This window comes from Calidris pugnax, unplaced genomic scaffold (genome assembly GCF_001431845.1).
Source record: "Calidris pugnax isolate Ruff unplaced genomic scaffold, ASM143184v1 scaffold24, whole genome shotgun sequence".
NCBI lineage: Eukaryota > Metazoa > Chordata > Aves > Charadriiformes > Scolopacidae > Calidris > Calidris pugnax.
In genome coordinates, this window is record NW_015090922.1 from 36444424 (window position 1) to 36458895 (window position 14472).

At 43.0% G+C, this 14472-nt stretch overlaps 1 protein-coding gene across 4 annotated transcripts in view; it reads left to right on the top strand.

Annotated features, from left to right (window-relative positions):
- PLEKHG1 (pleckstrin homology and RhoGEF domain containing G1) overlaps positions 1–14472 on the top strand; it is a 136639-nt gene that overhangs the window by 80492 nt on the left and 41675 nt on the right. For all 4 annotated transcript variants that reach the window (XM_014951173.1, XM_014951172.1, XM_014951175.1 and 1 more), the window contains one exon: positions 4085–4623. In XM_014951173.1, coding sequence (XP_014806659.1) covers positions 4085–4623 — 539 coding nt within the window. The remainder of the gene's footprint in view (positions 1–4084; positions 4624–14472) is intronic.

Here is a 14472-nt window from a genome sequence, read left to right on the forward strand (position 1 = left end):
GGGGGTCTGCAGGGGCTGGGGAGGGGGACAGGCCAACTGCATTCATGCAAAGGCACAAACAAGAAATGACCTTGTTCGGGAAACTTATTTCCTTGTGAGTAGGGACAAGTAGTAATTATTCTCCTTTCAGTGCTGAACTAACAAGTAATTACTGTTATTCCTTAATTAAAGTATGCAAATTGAAGTTTTCTCTTTTTTTTTTTTTTTTTCCCCTACCCCAGACTGAGTTAAATACCGTTATTCACCACTCACAAAAGTTCTCAATATTATTTTGGTTCGTCATTGAAAAGGGTCAGTGAACAAAAGAATGCCTAACAAAAAAAAAAAGCAGTGAACCGGCCCAGATGTGGGTCAGGGCGTAGGAGACTTGCTGGGAGCGTGTCCTTCTGCGAGGGTCTGGGGGTGCCTGCAGCTACACCCACGGCTTGCAGCCAGAGTTTTGGTGACTGTCCCCACCTGCGGGAGGGGTGATGGGGGGGGGACACACACCTGGACGTTGCTCCTGAGATTGGTGACTGGGCGGGAGGAGGGAGCGTGTAAATCAGTCCCACAGGATGTGGGTGAAATTAATTGGCTGTTTATAGTAAGTTTAGTATCGAAGACAAAAATTTGTAGGAGGTGACAGGGTTTGCAAAGGCATGGGCTCTGTTATGATGCATAGGGATGCATCATAGAGATGCAATCTTGGGGGAGGCTGTTTCTGCTTCCCCCCCCCGCCTCCAACCCCCTCGATTAACTTGTGAATTTTTACTAGGCATTCTGTACAGACCGTAGGCAGCTGGCACAAGAGTAAAACCCTAGAGTGAAACTGTACCAGAGCTCTGAAAACCCAAATGCAGACCCTGAGAAGAGAAAAGAGAGTGGGCTCTTGGCTGTGGCAATGAACTGGACTCAGCTGCTGCCTTTCCCGATGGACTTGTGACTGCAGAAATCTTCTAAAATACCTGTTCCTGATTTTAACAAACGGGGGTAGGGGGCGGGGAATCCTGCCTTGTGTCAGAGGAACTTCTGAAGATAAACCTGTGAAGCCGTGGTAGATGTACAGGTCCTGTGTTACTGGGGAGGGCTGTGGGTTTGTAGCAGCCACCTGTAGCCGAGGCAGAAATGGAGGGGTGGGCAGAGCCAGGGATTGTCCCCAAGCCCTGACCTCCCCGGGCAGAGGGAGCAAAGCGGTTGGCACGGGACTCGCCAGCTGAGGAAAGGAAGGTGCTTCCTGGGCTTGTGCCACACTGAAATCCCTGGTCCTGTCCTTCCTGCCTCCCTGCTGGGCTCACCAGCCACCTGGGTGCCCAGCTACCACGCTGTGGGAGCACTGGCCTCAGGTGCCAGCGGCGTGGACCCTGAGGAACACATTTCACTGGTCAGAGATGTAATGGGCACAGTTTTAGCAAAAACTCACCACCAAGCCGCCAAATGACTGGTTTTCACGTGGCTGGGAAAGGAGTAAGAATGAAGAAAAAATAACACTTGAGGCTATCAGTCAGGAGGAGGCTTTGAGGACAAAACAGACCAAGATTTTCAAGTAGTTTGCTTGGTGTAATTTATGTAGAAAAATACAGGAATAGTCATTTGTATAAAAAAATGGAGGCACTTCAGTCAACTGTGTTGCCTGCAATTAATTAGCTGGTGCTTGGGGTTTGCCAAGGTCAGTGGGAATACAGGTGTTAAAGAGCAAGCCCGTTTTAACTATTACAAGTAATTCTTGTTTTTTTAATAAGCAATGCCATTGTCATTAAACAGAAAAATAAGGTGTTTTTTTTTATTTTGTTTTTCTAAGACATGTTAATATCTCCCAGTGCTTCTGGCTACAAGTGTGTCTTATGAAAAGCTGTGACTCCAGCTCCATTGACCTGAACTGTGTTTTGTTTGTTTTTTATATTAATGAGCCTGACAGTGTTTGTGAAACAAATATTCCATATTAATGCCTTCAGGTTATCTGAGAGACAGGCTGTGTATCAGTGAAACAGGAAGAAAAGAGCATGGAGTAATGGAATGTCATAGGAACCTTTTATTCCCCTTTAAATGTGGTTAATCAGGTGTTTCTTTGCCATGTAATTTTAGTAAAATATCTAAAGTAAAGTTAGCGGAAGGGTATCCCTGTTATCTTGTTTATCCTGTGCGTTTTTCAAGGGGGTTTACATCTGCGCAGCAACATTGTGCTTTCTACCTGAACATGAAAAATGATCCAAAGCTGATAACAAAAATACATTCTTCCTTATCAAAAATGCATACTTTCTTATCACAAGCAATAGGAAGGCAAACATCTTTGTCCATACCCCTTTAGAAACAAGAGGACTTCACTACATTCTTCAGTTTTAAATATTTTACTGGTTTATTGCTTTATATTTTATTTTGGAGTTTGTACTTGATGTGGTTTATTCAGGAAGGATAAGAAAATATGCTTCTATGCTGCAAAACCAGAAGAACCTGGCACAAAGAAAGGCTATATATGTTCAGACTTCAAGGTAAAACCAGGGGTACAGAGGTGCCAAATGAGATTTTTAATCTAATGGCCAATTTCTGACCCATGTAATGAGCAAATTACTCTGTGTTAATTCCATGCATTACCTTGAGGGCAATACTTGTTAACAGAAAGCTCACACCATCATCACTGAAATGGCAGTATTAATTACTCATGTACAAATAAAATGTTATGCATTCATGATAGGCCAAATAAGTCAGACATTCTTCTCTGGGCCTTTTTTTTTTTTTTTTTTTTTTTTTTTTTTTTTTTTTTGACTGTTTGCTTTGGATTCGTTTTCTTTATTTTTAAATGAATAGTGGTGTTTGAATAATGAGAGAAGGGCTTTCTGCTTTGAATGAAATTCTTTCTCCCCCTCTTGCTCCCCCCAGACCAACTGCAGCAGGAGCGGTGTCCGGGAGGTTTCTGCCTGTAATTGCACAGCGAGTCTGCGTCATTTTAAGAAGGGCCACCTTAAAGACTGGGCGGGTTTAATTTGCAGTTTACTGGCTTTATGGCTTCTTTACTGAAACTGCTGTCTAGAGCTGTAATTGCTGGCAAAATGAGGTTGTTGCTGGAGTAAAATAAGGACTAAGCCACCCGTGTGTGGGTAGCTTCACTATTGCTTTTCTTCCTGAATTGTCACGTTTCCCTTTTTCACAGGACAGACAGGCTGAAATTCTTTGAGGCAAGATTTTTTGGGTGGACACTTCTTACTGAAATAAAACCTCGAAGTATTGCATTTACCTGCACCTGCTTTTGCAGATTCTCATGGTGCATCACACACAACTTGGACCGAGAGAAACCTGCATCTCATTGTAGACACTGTCCTTCAGGGCATTTCAGCAATAAAAAGAAAGTAGAATTGAAATGCCGACAGGAAGACAGACATCTTATTTTGTTGTTGCATTGATTTGAAAAACAGCTTTGGGTCAGTTCAGCAGGGGGTAATATTCTGGTTTGAGCTGAACAGTTTTAGAATGACTTATTTTCCCAGTAGAAAACTGAATTATTTGGCAGCATTCCTTCCTGCGGGAACTCTTTTTTCAGAAGCTACATTATTTTCATTGGGAAATCATTCTGGTTTTAGTGTTTTTGTACAAGCCACAGAGCCGTAATTGATAACTGCTTTTAGTTTTTGTTTGACTGTTGGCCTTACAGAATTCAAAGGGAAAGATACCATCTGGTATCACTGTGTGATTCTTCAGTTTTCCAAAGCCTCCAAACCAGGGTCAGTGCTCAGCTTGGAGGTAGTGGGATCTTCTCCCAGCAGAGGTGGTTTTTTAACCTTAGGGAAGATCTTTGAGTCTTATTTCTCTCCTGTGCTGATCCTGGGCAGTGCACCAAGCCCTGCCCTCTGGCACAAGAAGGACATGCCAGAGACATGCGTGTGAGCAGGAGGTACGTGGTGCCTGTGTGTAGCCCCCCCGCAGTGAGGGATCCTCACCACCTAAAAAGCATTAGAGCCACAGTGACCCTCAAATCACATTGTTCTGGTTGTCTTTTAGTTAAAATAGAGTTGCGGCGGTTTTGAATGCAAAAAGCTTTAAAAGGGTCTGTTGTTAGCTTTTGTGTTATGTGGAGCAGCAACAGTAAACCCACTTCTTCTGTTTATTTTTTTAGATGATTTCCACTTACCTCTTGATGTTCTCCCAGCTGTGACGGAGGCCCTTGACTCCAAGACGAAAGGGGAAGATTTGCACAAGGAGAGCAGACCTTTCCGCTACTGTGAAAAAAAGACTATGGACCTGTCAGACAGTGACCGTCCCGTCAGCTTTAGCTCCACTTCTTCCTCTGCTTCATCCAGGGACAGCCACTGCTCCTTTGGAAGCAGAATGACCTTGGTTTCAAACAGCCACTTGGGCTTGTTCAACCAGGATAAAGAAACGGGAGCCATCAAGCTAGAACTGGTCCCAGCCAGGCGCTTTTCCAGCAACAAGCCACGCAAAAATTCCCCTGTGGAACAAGAGGATCCTGAGGAAGGCCTTGAAAAAAGGCTAAGCATGCCCAGGAAAGCAGAACCAAAAGGAGCGAGCAAAAACTGTGCTATGTCTCTGGTCACAGAGCCCACCAGCCCCAAGCTGCTCTACGTAGACAGAGTCGTCCAAGAGATTCTGGAGACAGAGAGGATGTATGTGCAGGATCTAAAAAGCATTGTAAAGGTAGGAGTCTTGGTTAGGATGGTGCAAAGCGGTTCCATAATGCTATTTTTCACATTGTTTGATTTCACAGCAGGACAGATGGATCTGACAGTGGAATTGGCATTTTCTGGTCTTTATGAATTAGTGTAAAATCATTGTTCTTATGTGTTTGTAGTTTTTATTTGATTAGATAAATCAAAGCTGTTACTATGTGTTCATGAAGAAATAACAGAAAAAAACTCTACGTTTGACAGCAGGAAACAAAGTGTAACTCTTTGCAGTACTGGGGTTTTTTTTAGAAAAAGAAATGCACAATTCTAAAATGTATAGCAAGAAGCAAACAGCAGACAGCTTGTTTGCCCCTTTAAGTGCTTTATCTGAAGGGTCTCACTTATTGATTCTTCCCGCCACCCCCATCTTCCTTTTTTATCCCCCATTTTAAGTCGTGGTTTAAAGGCTAGATGAAGGCTCCTGGCTGTAGTGCATCTACACGTTTCCCTGTCCCTGACAGCCAACTGGCATGTCTCCAGTGCCACCCGCCTTATCTTCCTCCCCTTCATATCATAGGTTCCTCTCATTTATGAGTCTTTTTAATGGGAATCCTGTGTTGAGGGACGGCTTAACAAAGATGCCAGGAAAATCAGTGTATTTTAAAGCTCTGCTGCCCTCTTGTGCTCCGTCCTTGGAAGCTCTGAGTTTAATGGGGCTCATTAAATTGCTCACCTTCTGCATGTGGCATCTGCCTTCAGCACGGGGAGAACCCAGGACCCAACCATGGCCTGTTTGGGTGGGAAAAAAAGCTCACAGCTGCAGTCTGTTCACTCCATGTCTTAAGTCTGTAGTACTTAATACAGCATGTGTATTTGCTGGAAAGCCCTATTGTTTGGCTGTTCTATGAGGAATTATATTTTCTTTAATATTAATTCTGAATGGATGGTGCTAATAAGTGGTTGTAGCATTTATTAGCAGCGGTGAAGCTTTTGTCCAATCCCTATTTTAACAGAATCTTTCATTGCCACTTTCTAGTACAGGGAAAAATATGGCTGAGTCCTTCTGTGGATTGTTCTGCTCACTCCATGTAGTTGTAACTGTGCCATCGGAGTCATGTTCTTTTGTGGTTTTGAAGGTGACAGTTAAGTCCCTTAGCTATTGTTTGTAGTCTGTGTACTTAACCTATGTGTATATGACTACCCACAAAGAAGGATTTCTTGGGAGGTGCATGTTTTATGCACTGTTCATAGAATATATAGCTTTAGGTAGCTATATATTGATGGGGCCATCTGCAAAAGGAAGTATCAGTCAGCTGAAGACACTCTCCCCACCTGCAGTTCCAACCCACTCAGTTCCCCAAGCAATGAGTGGAGTAAAAATGCTAAGGCTTTGATAATACAAATGCACGTCATGATTAAACACCCCACCCCCCAGCCCCGAGTTCTCACAGAGAAGGCTTTTTCTGCAAGACTTTCTTTTTTTTCTGTAACTGCTGATGTTTCTTTATATTCACCTGTTGCCTTAGTTTCATTTTGGAGCGTTTGAGGTTGTGATATGCTGCAGAAGCAAGCCAGCTTCTGTGTGCAGTCACCGTGTGCTAGGCATGGCCTCCGTGGGTTTGGAAACCTTAGTTCAGGCTCATCCTCCTATGCAACTATACAACTTGAGAAAGTGGAAACTATCATTAAAATCTTGAAACAGGTTTTCCATTTACAAGTAGGAAGGCGTAAACCATACAACTTGAGAAAGTGGAAACTATCATTAAAATCTTGAAACAGGTTTTCCATTTACAAGTAGGAAGGCCAACAAATGCTTACTACAAATACTTTAAGCATCACTACAGGAGATGTAGTGTAAATGTGGCAAATACTCTTGAAGTTATGAAAGAATAGGAGGAATTTACCTATGAAATACCCAAGTGTATTTCCTATAGCAAATAATAAACAATGAATCTCACTAGAAAGCCGATTTGTGAGATGGAGTGGTTGGCAGTGGGGTTTTCCTTAGGTAGGTGTTGAGGATCTGAGGGCTTTAACGGAGCTCCTTCCCAAATGGTGAGGACAGTGGGGAACCATCTCCCTCAGGCCGTGCATGGTCTTTGGTTGGTCTTAGGGGAGGGAGGTGTGACTGTAAGCGTGTTACAGAGCAGCCCGTTTTATATGTTCCTCAGGATTCTTTTCTCTACCTTAGCAATGCTGCAGTGATTTACCTAACCAAGAGTGAGAAGGATGAGAAGACTCCATGGACATCTGCAAGAGTGTTGCAGCCTTACAGGATTTGATTATCCGGGCCTCTATGACTTGAGGCCATTTAGTTTGGCAGCCAGCTGACTGGTGCTGAGCCAAACTAAGATGAAGGGAAGCAGCTTGACCTGTCGTATTTTCCAGATAAACATGGGTCACAATTTGGCAGCTGGTTAGGAAATGGAATGAGAATGGGAAAAGGGGAGCTTGGGAAGGGTCAAAGGACAACTGCTGCCCAAGAAGTGTGTGGGAACTGAAGAGACACATGAAGGTGGGAGCTGTTGGAGGAAAGCACAAGCAAATGAACCAGTGCTAAGCGGAGAGAAAAAGTCATTAGAGGGAAAACAATATGAGGAAATGAGAGAAAACCCGGGAAGTGGAAAGTTGAGAGGAGTATGAAATTGGTTGGAGCTGGAGCTCTCTAGCCAATTTTGCAGCTGACTGCAATACAGCAGCTTATGTACACAGACTAAAAATAGTAAGAAGGTTGTTTTGTTTTGGGGTGGGGTTTTTTGGCAGGGGGAGGAAAGGAGGAAGAGAAGCAGGGCAACTTGAAGAGATGCCAGACTGAGGATGGCATAAGAACAACAAAGGGGGACATGAATAGGTACTATTTTAATCACCCTCTGCCCTTGGCTGAGAACTGTCGGTACAGATCTGTCTATTGCTTTTTGTCCCCTGTTAGTGGGGATTTGCTGATCCTACCTTCTCTCTATTCAGTGAAAACATATGTAAAAAGAGTATGTTCTTACTGTTATTTCCAGCACTTTGAAACACGTTCTAGAGTTAGAACTGAGATGGTGTCAAAACTCAACGTCCATGAATCTGCTCTCTAAATTTCTGCTGTAAAGCAAAGCATGTTTGCTCGTGATGCACAGTCAAGCTTTTGGGGTGAGGTTGGGTTTGTTAGGGTTTTTTTGTTTGTTTGGGTTTAGGTTTTGCGAGGGTTGGGGCGATTATTTATTTTTTTAAATTATTATGGGGTGGGATGGGTTTTTTTTAGTTGGTTTTGTTTATTTGGTTTGGTTTTTAATACATCCACACTTATTCCTGTCATCCAGATCATTCATGAATATCTTAAAACAGTATTAACCCAATATTAAACCCTGGGATATGCCACTAGTTGCTGGCCTCCAACTAGATTTTGTGTCTTTGATCACCACCCTCGGGACCTGTCCGTTCAGCCAGTTTTCAATCAAACTTACTGTCTATTTATCCAACCCATACTTCACCACCTTGTCTATGAGGATCTTGCTGGGGGACACTCTCAAAGGGCTTCCTGAAGTCGAGGTAGACAGTATCGACTGCTCTCCACTCATCTACCCAGCCAGTTATTTCATCATAGAAGGTTATCAGGGTGGTCAACTTCCACTTGGTGAATCCATGCTTACTATTCTAGATTACCTTCTTGCCTTCATGTGCCTGGAACTGATTTCCAAGATTAGTTGTACACAAATGTAAAGAACGTACACAGATGATGACATATGGATGGTGTGAAATTGCATGTAGGATCTTGGTGCTATTTGTACACAGCTGTACACAGATGATGACACATGGATGGTGTGAAATTGCATGTAGGATCTTGGTGCTATTCATTTTATCCAGAGTCAGCTCATTAAGAGTTAGCCTAGCATAGTATTTTGGGCAGTGTCCTTTCAGCCTATGTTATCCTGAGAACACGTAGAGTTATCATGCCTGACATAAAAGAGTATGGAGTTAATGGGGGAAAATAAAATTTCACCCTTTTTGATGCCTTTAATGCTGTTAGGTCATTAATAGGTAAATAAATGAAGATAATCTAAAAAGGCATAACTTATGTTGGCTTTTGAGTATCTGGGTGGTCTTTGCTCTTAACAGCAGCAAAATGCTAGACAGGTATAGAAATTGACTTCATAGGACATGGCTAGTGTGATCTTTAACTGATACTATAGACCTACTGAGGTTCTCCAGCTTTCTTTTAAATTGCTGATAAGGGCCGATGGGCTTAGGAGGAGTGAGAGGAGGCCATGTAGGCACTATTTGACCCCCATTGCCCCAGGATATGTTTTAAAAACAACTGCTTTTCTAGCCAGTACAGCCGTTTTGCCTGTGACCTGGAAGAAGAGCTGAATTGTGATAGTTCTGAGGCGTGCTGCTGTGATTCCTGCACAGGCAAGCAGCGTAACAGAGTGAACTTTTCCATTGTTTGGTACGTTTTATCATATGATCTGTTGAGTATAATTAACATTTTGAATTAGTACAGCTTGAAGCGTGTTTTGGGCAAGTTTGAGATGAGAAATCGGATACCTCCGCTTCCTGCTTGTGTCATGATGACAGGTGTACTGGCCAGGGCAGAACCTGCAGACCTTCTCCTCTTCAGGACCCAGCATGACTTTTTCAAGTAGTAATTTAGTTATAATAGGCATAAACTTAAATTAGAGTAACTTACTTCAGTAACTTTTTTTTTTTCCCCTAAATAAAACGCTGTCCCTCAGTTGATAATAAAAATGCATTTTGCTCCTGTGGTTCATAGGAGTCAGAAGCACATATTTGTAATTTGTGCAAATGCTTCTAACTGTAGAAAAAGACATCCACGTCTATGTTTCACCTTTGCAAAATGAAGGAATAATGCAAATGCACTGTTACAGTGTGTGCATCTGTCATGTTACATTAAAAACACTCTCACAGTGATATCATCCCCTTGAGAGCATCTGGATTATAGAATCATAGAATGGTTTGGGTTGGCAGGGACCTTAAAGATCCTCTAATTCCAATTGCACTGATGTGGGCAGGGACACCTCCCACCAGACCAGGTTACTCAAAGCCCCATCCAGCCTGGCCTTGAACACCTCCAGGGATTGGGCACCCTTAACTTCTTTGGGCAACCTGTTCCAGTGACTCACTAGCCTAACAGTAAAGAATGTTTTCCTCTTATCTAATCTAAATTTCCCTTCTTTCAGTTTAAAACCATTACCCCTTGTCCTATCACTACGCTCCCTGATAAATAGTCCCTCCCCATCTCTCCTGTCCTCGGGAGATCAGAGGTGCTCCAGCCCTCTGATGATTTTTGTGGCCTCCTCGGGACTCGCTTCAACAGCTCCATGTCCTTCTCATGTTGGAGCCCCAGAGTTGGACACAGTACTCCAGGTGGGGTCTCACCAGAGCAGAACAGAGGGGCAGAATCACCGCCCTTGACCTGCTGGCCAAACTTCTTTTGATGCAGCCCAGGATGCGGTTGGCTTTCTGGGCTGTGGGTGCACATTCTCCCTCTATACTTCAGCTTTTTATTCAGGGTTTCTTTTCTTCTGACAGTGTTTTCATCACCATTCCTAATTTTTCTGCCCTCTTAAATTCTGCTAACATTCAGTCACCATCTTCTGGTGTCCATCAAGCTTTGTTCCGGTTTTCTCCTTCCCATGTTTCTGTAGGATTCCTTTGTGCCTCCTCTGCCCTGGAACTGCACAGCATGCTTCTCCACACTGCATAAGGTTTGCAGAGGATCACGGAGCCACAGGAACAATCTTTTCCCTGCTCTTGCTTCAGAGGAGCAGACCTGAACCAGCTGTGATTGACAGCATCCAAGAATGGCAATTTTGGGTTAAGACCTTGTGAAGCCTGAGCTGAAACATGCAAAGGACCATTGCTAAAAGTTTCCTGTTGGGGATATGTGAATTTGAGGGGTTTCTCCTCCCCCCAATATGGTCAAATATGGGGAGATTGGCACAAAGACAGCAAAAGGCGTACTCTTGGAAACAAAGTCTCCATTATGCTCCAATCTGCTACTGCCCCTCTTTGAGATGTGAGGGTATGGTTCATGTCCTTGCTAGTCAGCCTGGGGGTGCTTGTCTTCTCAGGGGGAAAGGTCACCAAAATTTTTCAACATGAGCAAAAAAAGGGCATTCTTTCTCAAAAAGCCCCGGGGGAATGCTTTTGCTGAAATCTCCTGGAACAACTCAGCAGGGAGGCAGGTTTCTGGCATGGAAAGCTTCATCTGAGGTGAGCGTGTCTGTTGAAGTTATATGCACCTTGGGGGATGGGGGGCGCCTTGTAAGGGGAAATATTGGACATTTGCAGTAGATACGTGTTGTGGCACCAGTGATTAAGGAAAGCCCTTCTGAGAGGAAGTCAGTTTTATCGGAGTTTTATTGTTCCCAGTTTCCTGCCTCCTGGTGCTGTGGTCAGAGGATGTCTCTTTCTACATGTAGGCAATTAGTTTAAAAAGACAACTCTGAAGATTGCGTGTCCGCACTGGCACTTCGTGGGGTATGTTAGTAAAAGCGCTTGTGCGTTGGGTTTTTTGGATAGCATAACTCTAAAATAAAGTTAATTCCTCCTGGGTTCAAAAGGTGGGAATCCCAGTATAGCTAAGGCATCCAAGAATGTTTGTTCCCACGTTATACTTAATTTCTGTTTGCAACGTCTTTTTCTATGGCTGCTAACATACATGCCTGAGGAAGATACCCTTAGATTGCTGACCCAAGTTGCACACAAAGAAGTTACTCTGGAAGAGCACCTCTGTTTTATAGCGCAGAAATCCAGCACCCACCAAAAAGAAATGGTTTGATTTGCAGAGCTGCCCTTTGTGAGCATTTTGTAGATGAGAAATTTCATGAGGTGCTTTAATGGAAAGTTTATTGAATGTTATTGAGAAGATAACTCTGATGTGCGAGGATGTACCAGTCCCGCCTGTGTAAGCATCCTGAATTTTATGGCACTGCTGTAATCATCAGATTGTAACGATGGCATTCTTTTGAGGCTTTTCATCACTTTTATTTCACTCGGGGAGCAGTGATGTGTGGTCTCACAATTAGTATTTTCCTTCAGTGCATTAAGGCCAGAAGTTAGCGTACCGTATCAGCGGCTGTGAAGCTATGAAGCAATACCTCAGCTTCACCTACAGGCACTGCAGGTTTGCAAGTCTAGTCTGTCTGACAAAAGACTGCTGACATACTTCATTTATTTATCTTAAATCCTCAGCACAAAAGAGAGAATGCAGGTGATGAGTGCATGATCTTTAAGCAGTTTACTTTTAATTTCCTTATGAACAAAGTGATGATTTAGAAACAAGCTCTCCTCTCTGGGGCCAGCTGCAGAGCCTACCTGGTACAGAGAGAAAAGGCATTTAGTTTAGATTTAAACAATGATATTCAGAGTGAGATTCGTCCTTCTTTGAAATTTATCTTGTTAATGACATTAAAAAACAGTGAAAAGCAGGTTAGCACATATGCTCTTCCTTCTGACTAGGGATTGATCCTTATGCATATAGAAAATTTGGCTGAGCATCTTCTATTACCTGCAAAACAAATATTATGATCATGAGATTGATAAGTTTAACTATGATTAGTATTTGGTATACTTTTGAGCTGATGAACTTTCTCACTGCTTATTTTTTTTCATTCATGAAGGAAGAGCTGTGATTGACCTCCTCAGGGAAAGTGTGGCTTAAAAGCAAGGAAGATTTTCTCCAGTGGTATTGAGATATGATAGCTGAAATGAAATTGTGCTTCAGGATCTCAGTCTGTACTAAAGAGGTCCTCTTGATGTCTGTGAAGTTTAAACAGAGCTACAGTAGTACAAATTGGAATAGAAAAATGTCCCACTTAGAAAAATCTGTAATAAATTTGGAAGCAGCTGTATTGGAGAATGTTGATGTTTTGGTTTTGTTTCTGGAGTTGCTAGTTAAAAATCAGGACCATAATCCACAGTGGAGACTGTTGAGAGGTGAGGTATCTAAGAACACCACTGGGTATGTTCCCAAGCAGGTGTAAACAGCTGTTCTGGCTACGCTTAAAGAAATACCTGAATCACTTCTTTCTTTTGAGGCAGTAGGACTGCTGAATTTTCTCTGCAGACTTCTTGCTTCCTGGATGTGAGCCACATTAAACATCCTAAAGCAACCTGAAGCGATGGAACTATACACAAACTGTTGTTCGTGTTTGTGTCTTAAGTAGTTTTAGATGAGGTCATTTCTGAAACTCCAGGATCTTAAACAAAAATATTTTGCCAGCACTGTATGCCTTAGGCTTCTTATCATCTGTGCCCTTGAATGAAACCAAAAGAAAAGCAGAATCAAAACCCAAATCTTGTTTTTCTGGGCATATGAGAAGGATTCTGGGCTTTGGAAAAAGATGTTTTATAGCCGTCCAGTAGGAATATATTGTGTTATGAAGGACCTGAAGTAACCCAACAAACCACTGCTGTGGTAAAGGCAATTGCTTATGTTGTGGCACGAAGAGAGCTGTTTGCAAGCTAAATTCCTTGGAAATAGGCAAAACCAGGGTTAAATACACTGGTGCCTGTTTATTCTCACCTGCATCATCACCACTCAGTCTTATTTCTGCTGGTACCATCCATAAACGTCTTTCCTTCAGCACGTTCCCGAGTATTTGAAAGACGCTGAATAAAATGTCATCGCTGCCTTGTGTTTTCTCTGCCTTTACTTTGCATCCAGTTCTTATCTTGCAGCCGGGGTGCAGAAACTTGTCGGGACAGGGACTGCCTTTGTCAGGTGCTTGCCCAGCTTCACCGCGCGGCCGGGACCGCAGGCATTGAGACAGCACAAATATATCGGCGTAACTTGGTGTTTGTTTTCGGGTCAGACCTGTGTTTGGACAGCACAAAAGAGCGAGTTATACTGCAGTAATAAATGAGCTGCCTGTAAGTGTGCAGTGAGCCTTTTTCAAGCTCGGGGTGGGAGAGAAGCTGCTGCTTTTCCAGGGGGCTGCAGAACATACCGAAAAGCCTGGCTGCCACCCCTCTTGTCCTCCCTTTTCTTGTAACAGGGCATTACTTTGCTCAACTGTGTTGTTCAACCCGCTTTCTAAACGCGAACGAATGCAGATAAAAGGGTGAAAGTTAATCTTCTATTCCGGAAAGTTTTATTCTTTTGGGAGGGAGGAGGCAAGGGGAAGATGTAGTTAAATGCAGGGGGCTCTGGGAGTGAAACTTCGCTCCTGGGACTGCACTGGAGGCTGGAGCAGGAGGTTGTGTCCCTGGTTAGTGGGACGTATAAAGCCCTTCTGGAATTCAGAAATTAACAAAAGGGAGATCTGCTCACCTCTGCCCCTTCGGGTTGCTGTTGTTCACTGACAGCAGCAGATCAGGAGCCCGACACAACAGGGCTGCAGCTCTGGGAGAGCAGGTTTGTAAAGGGTGGACAGCAACATTGAGAGGAAGTGCAGCTTATGCTATGAAATTATTGGTAAATATTTCTGTAAATATTTAAATGTTTTACTAAGATGATACATTTTCGCAGAATGGTACACTTTTTGCAGAATGATTGGGAATTTCTGTAAAGAAATTTCAAAATTTGGAAGTGGTTATCTTAAAGCCAAACAGATTTCTGCGTTTCCAGCCAGACCATAGCTTCTGGAATTTTATTTGCTTATTATGGCCATTTCCATTTTGGTCCATGGAAATATTTGACCACTTTTAAATTTGTTATATCATTATTATTAAATATTCTTTGTCAGTGAGCAGTATTCTTCTAGTAATCCATGATCTTTAAACCTGAAGGCTTAACAAACCACATAGAAGTCTCTCTCTTTTCCGCTCTCACCACTCCCACGGATTAAGGTGTGGAGGTAGCTGTTATGTTTTGTGGTTTCATGAGAAGACCATTATGCAAATAAAACACTTCTAAAAAGTTTTTACTTGC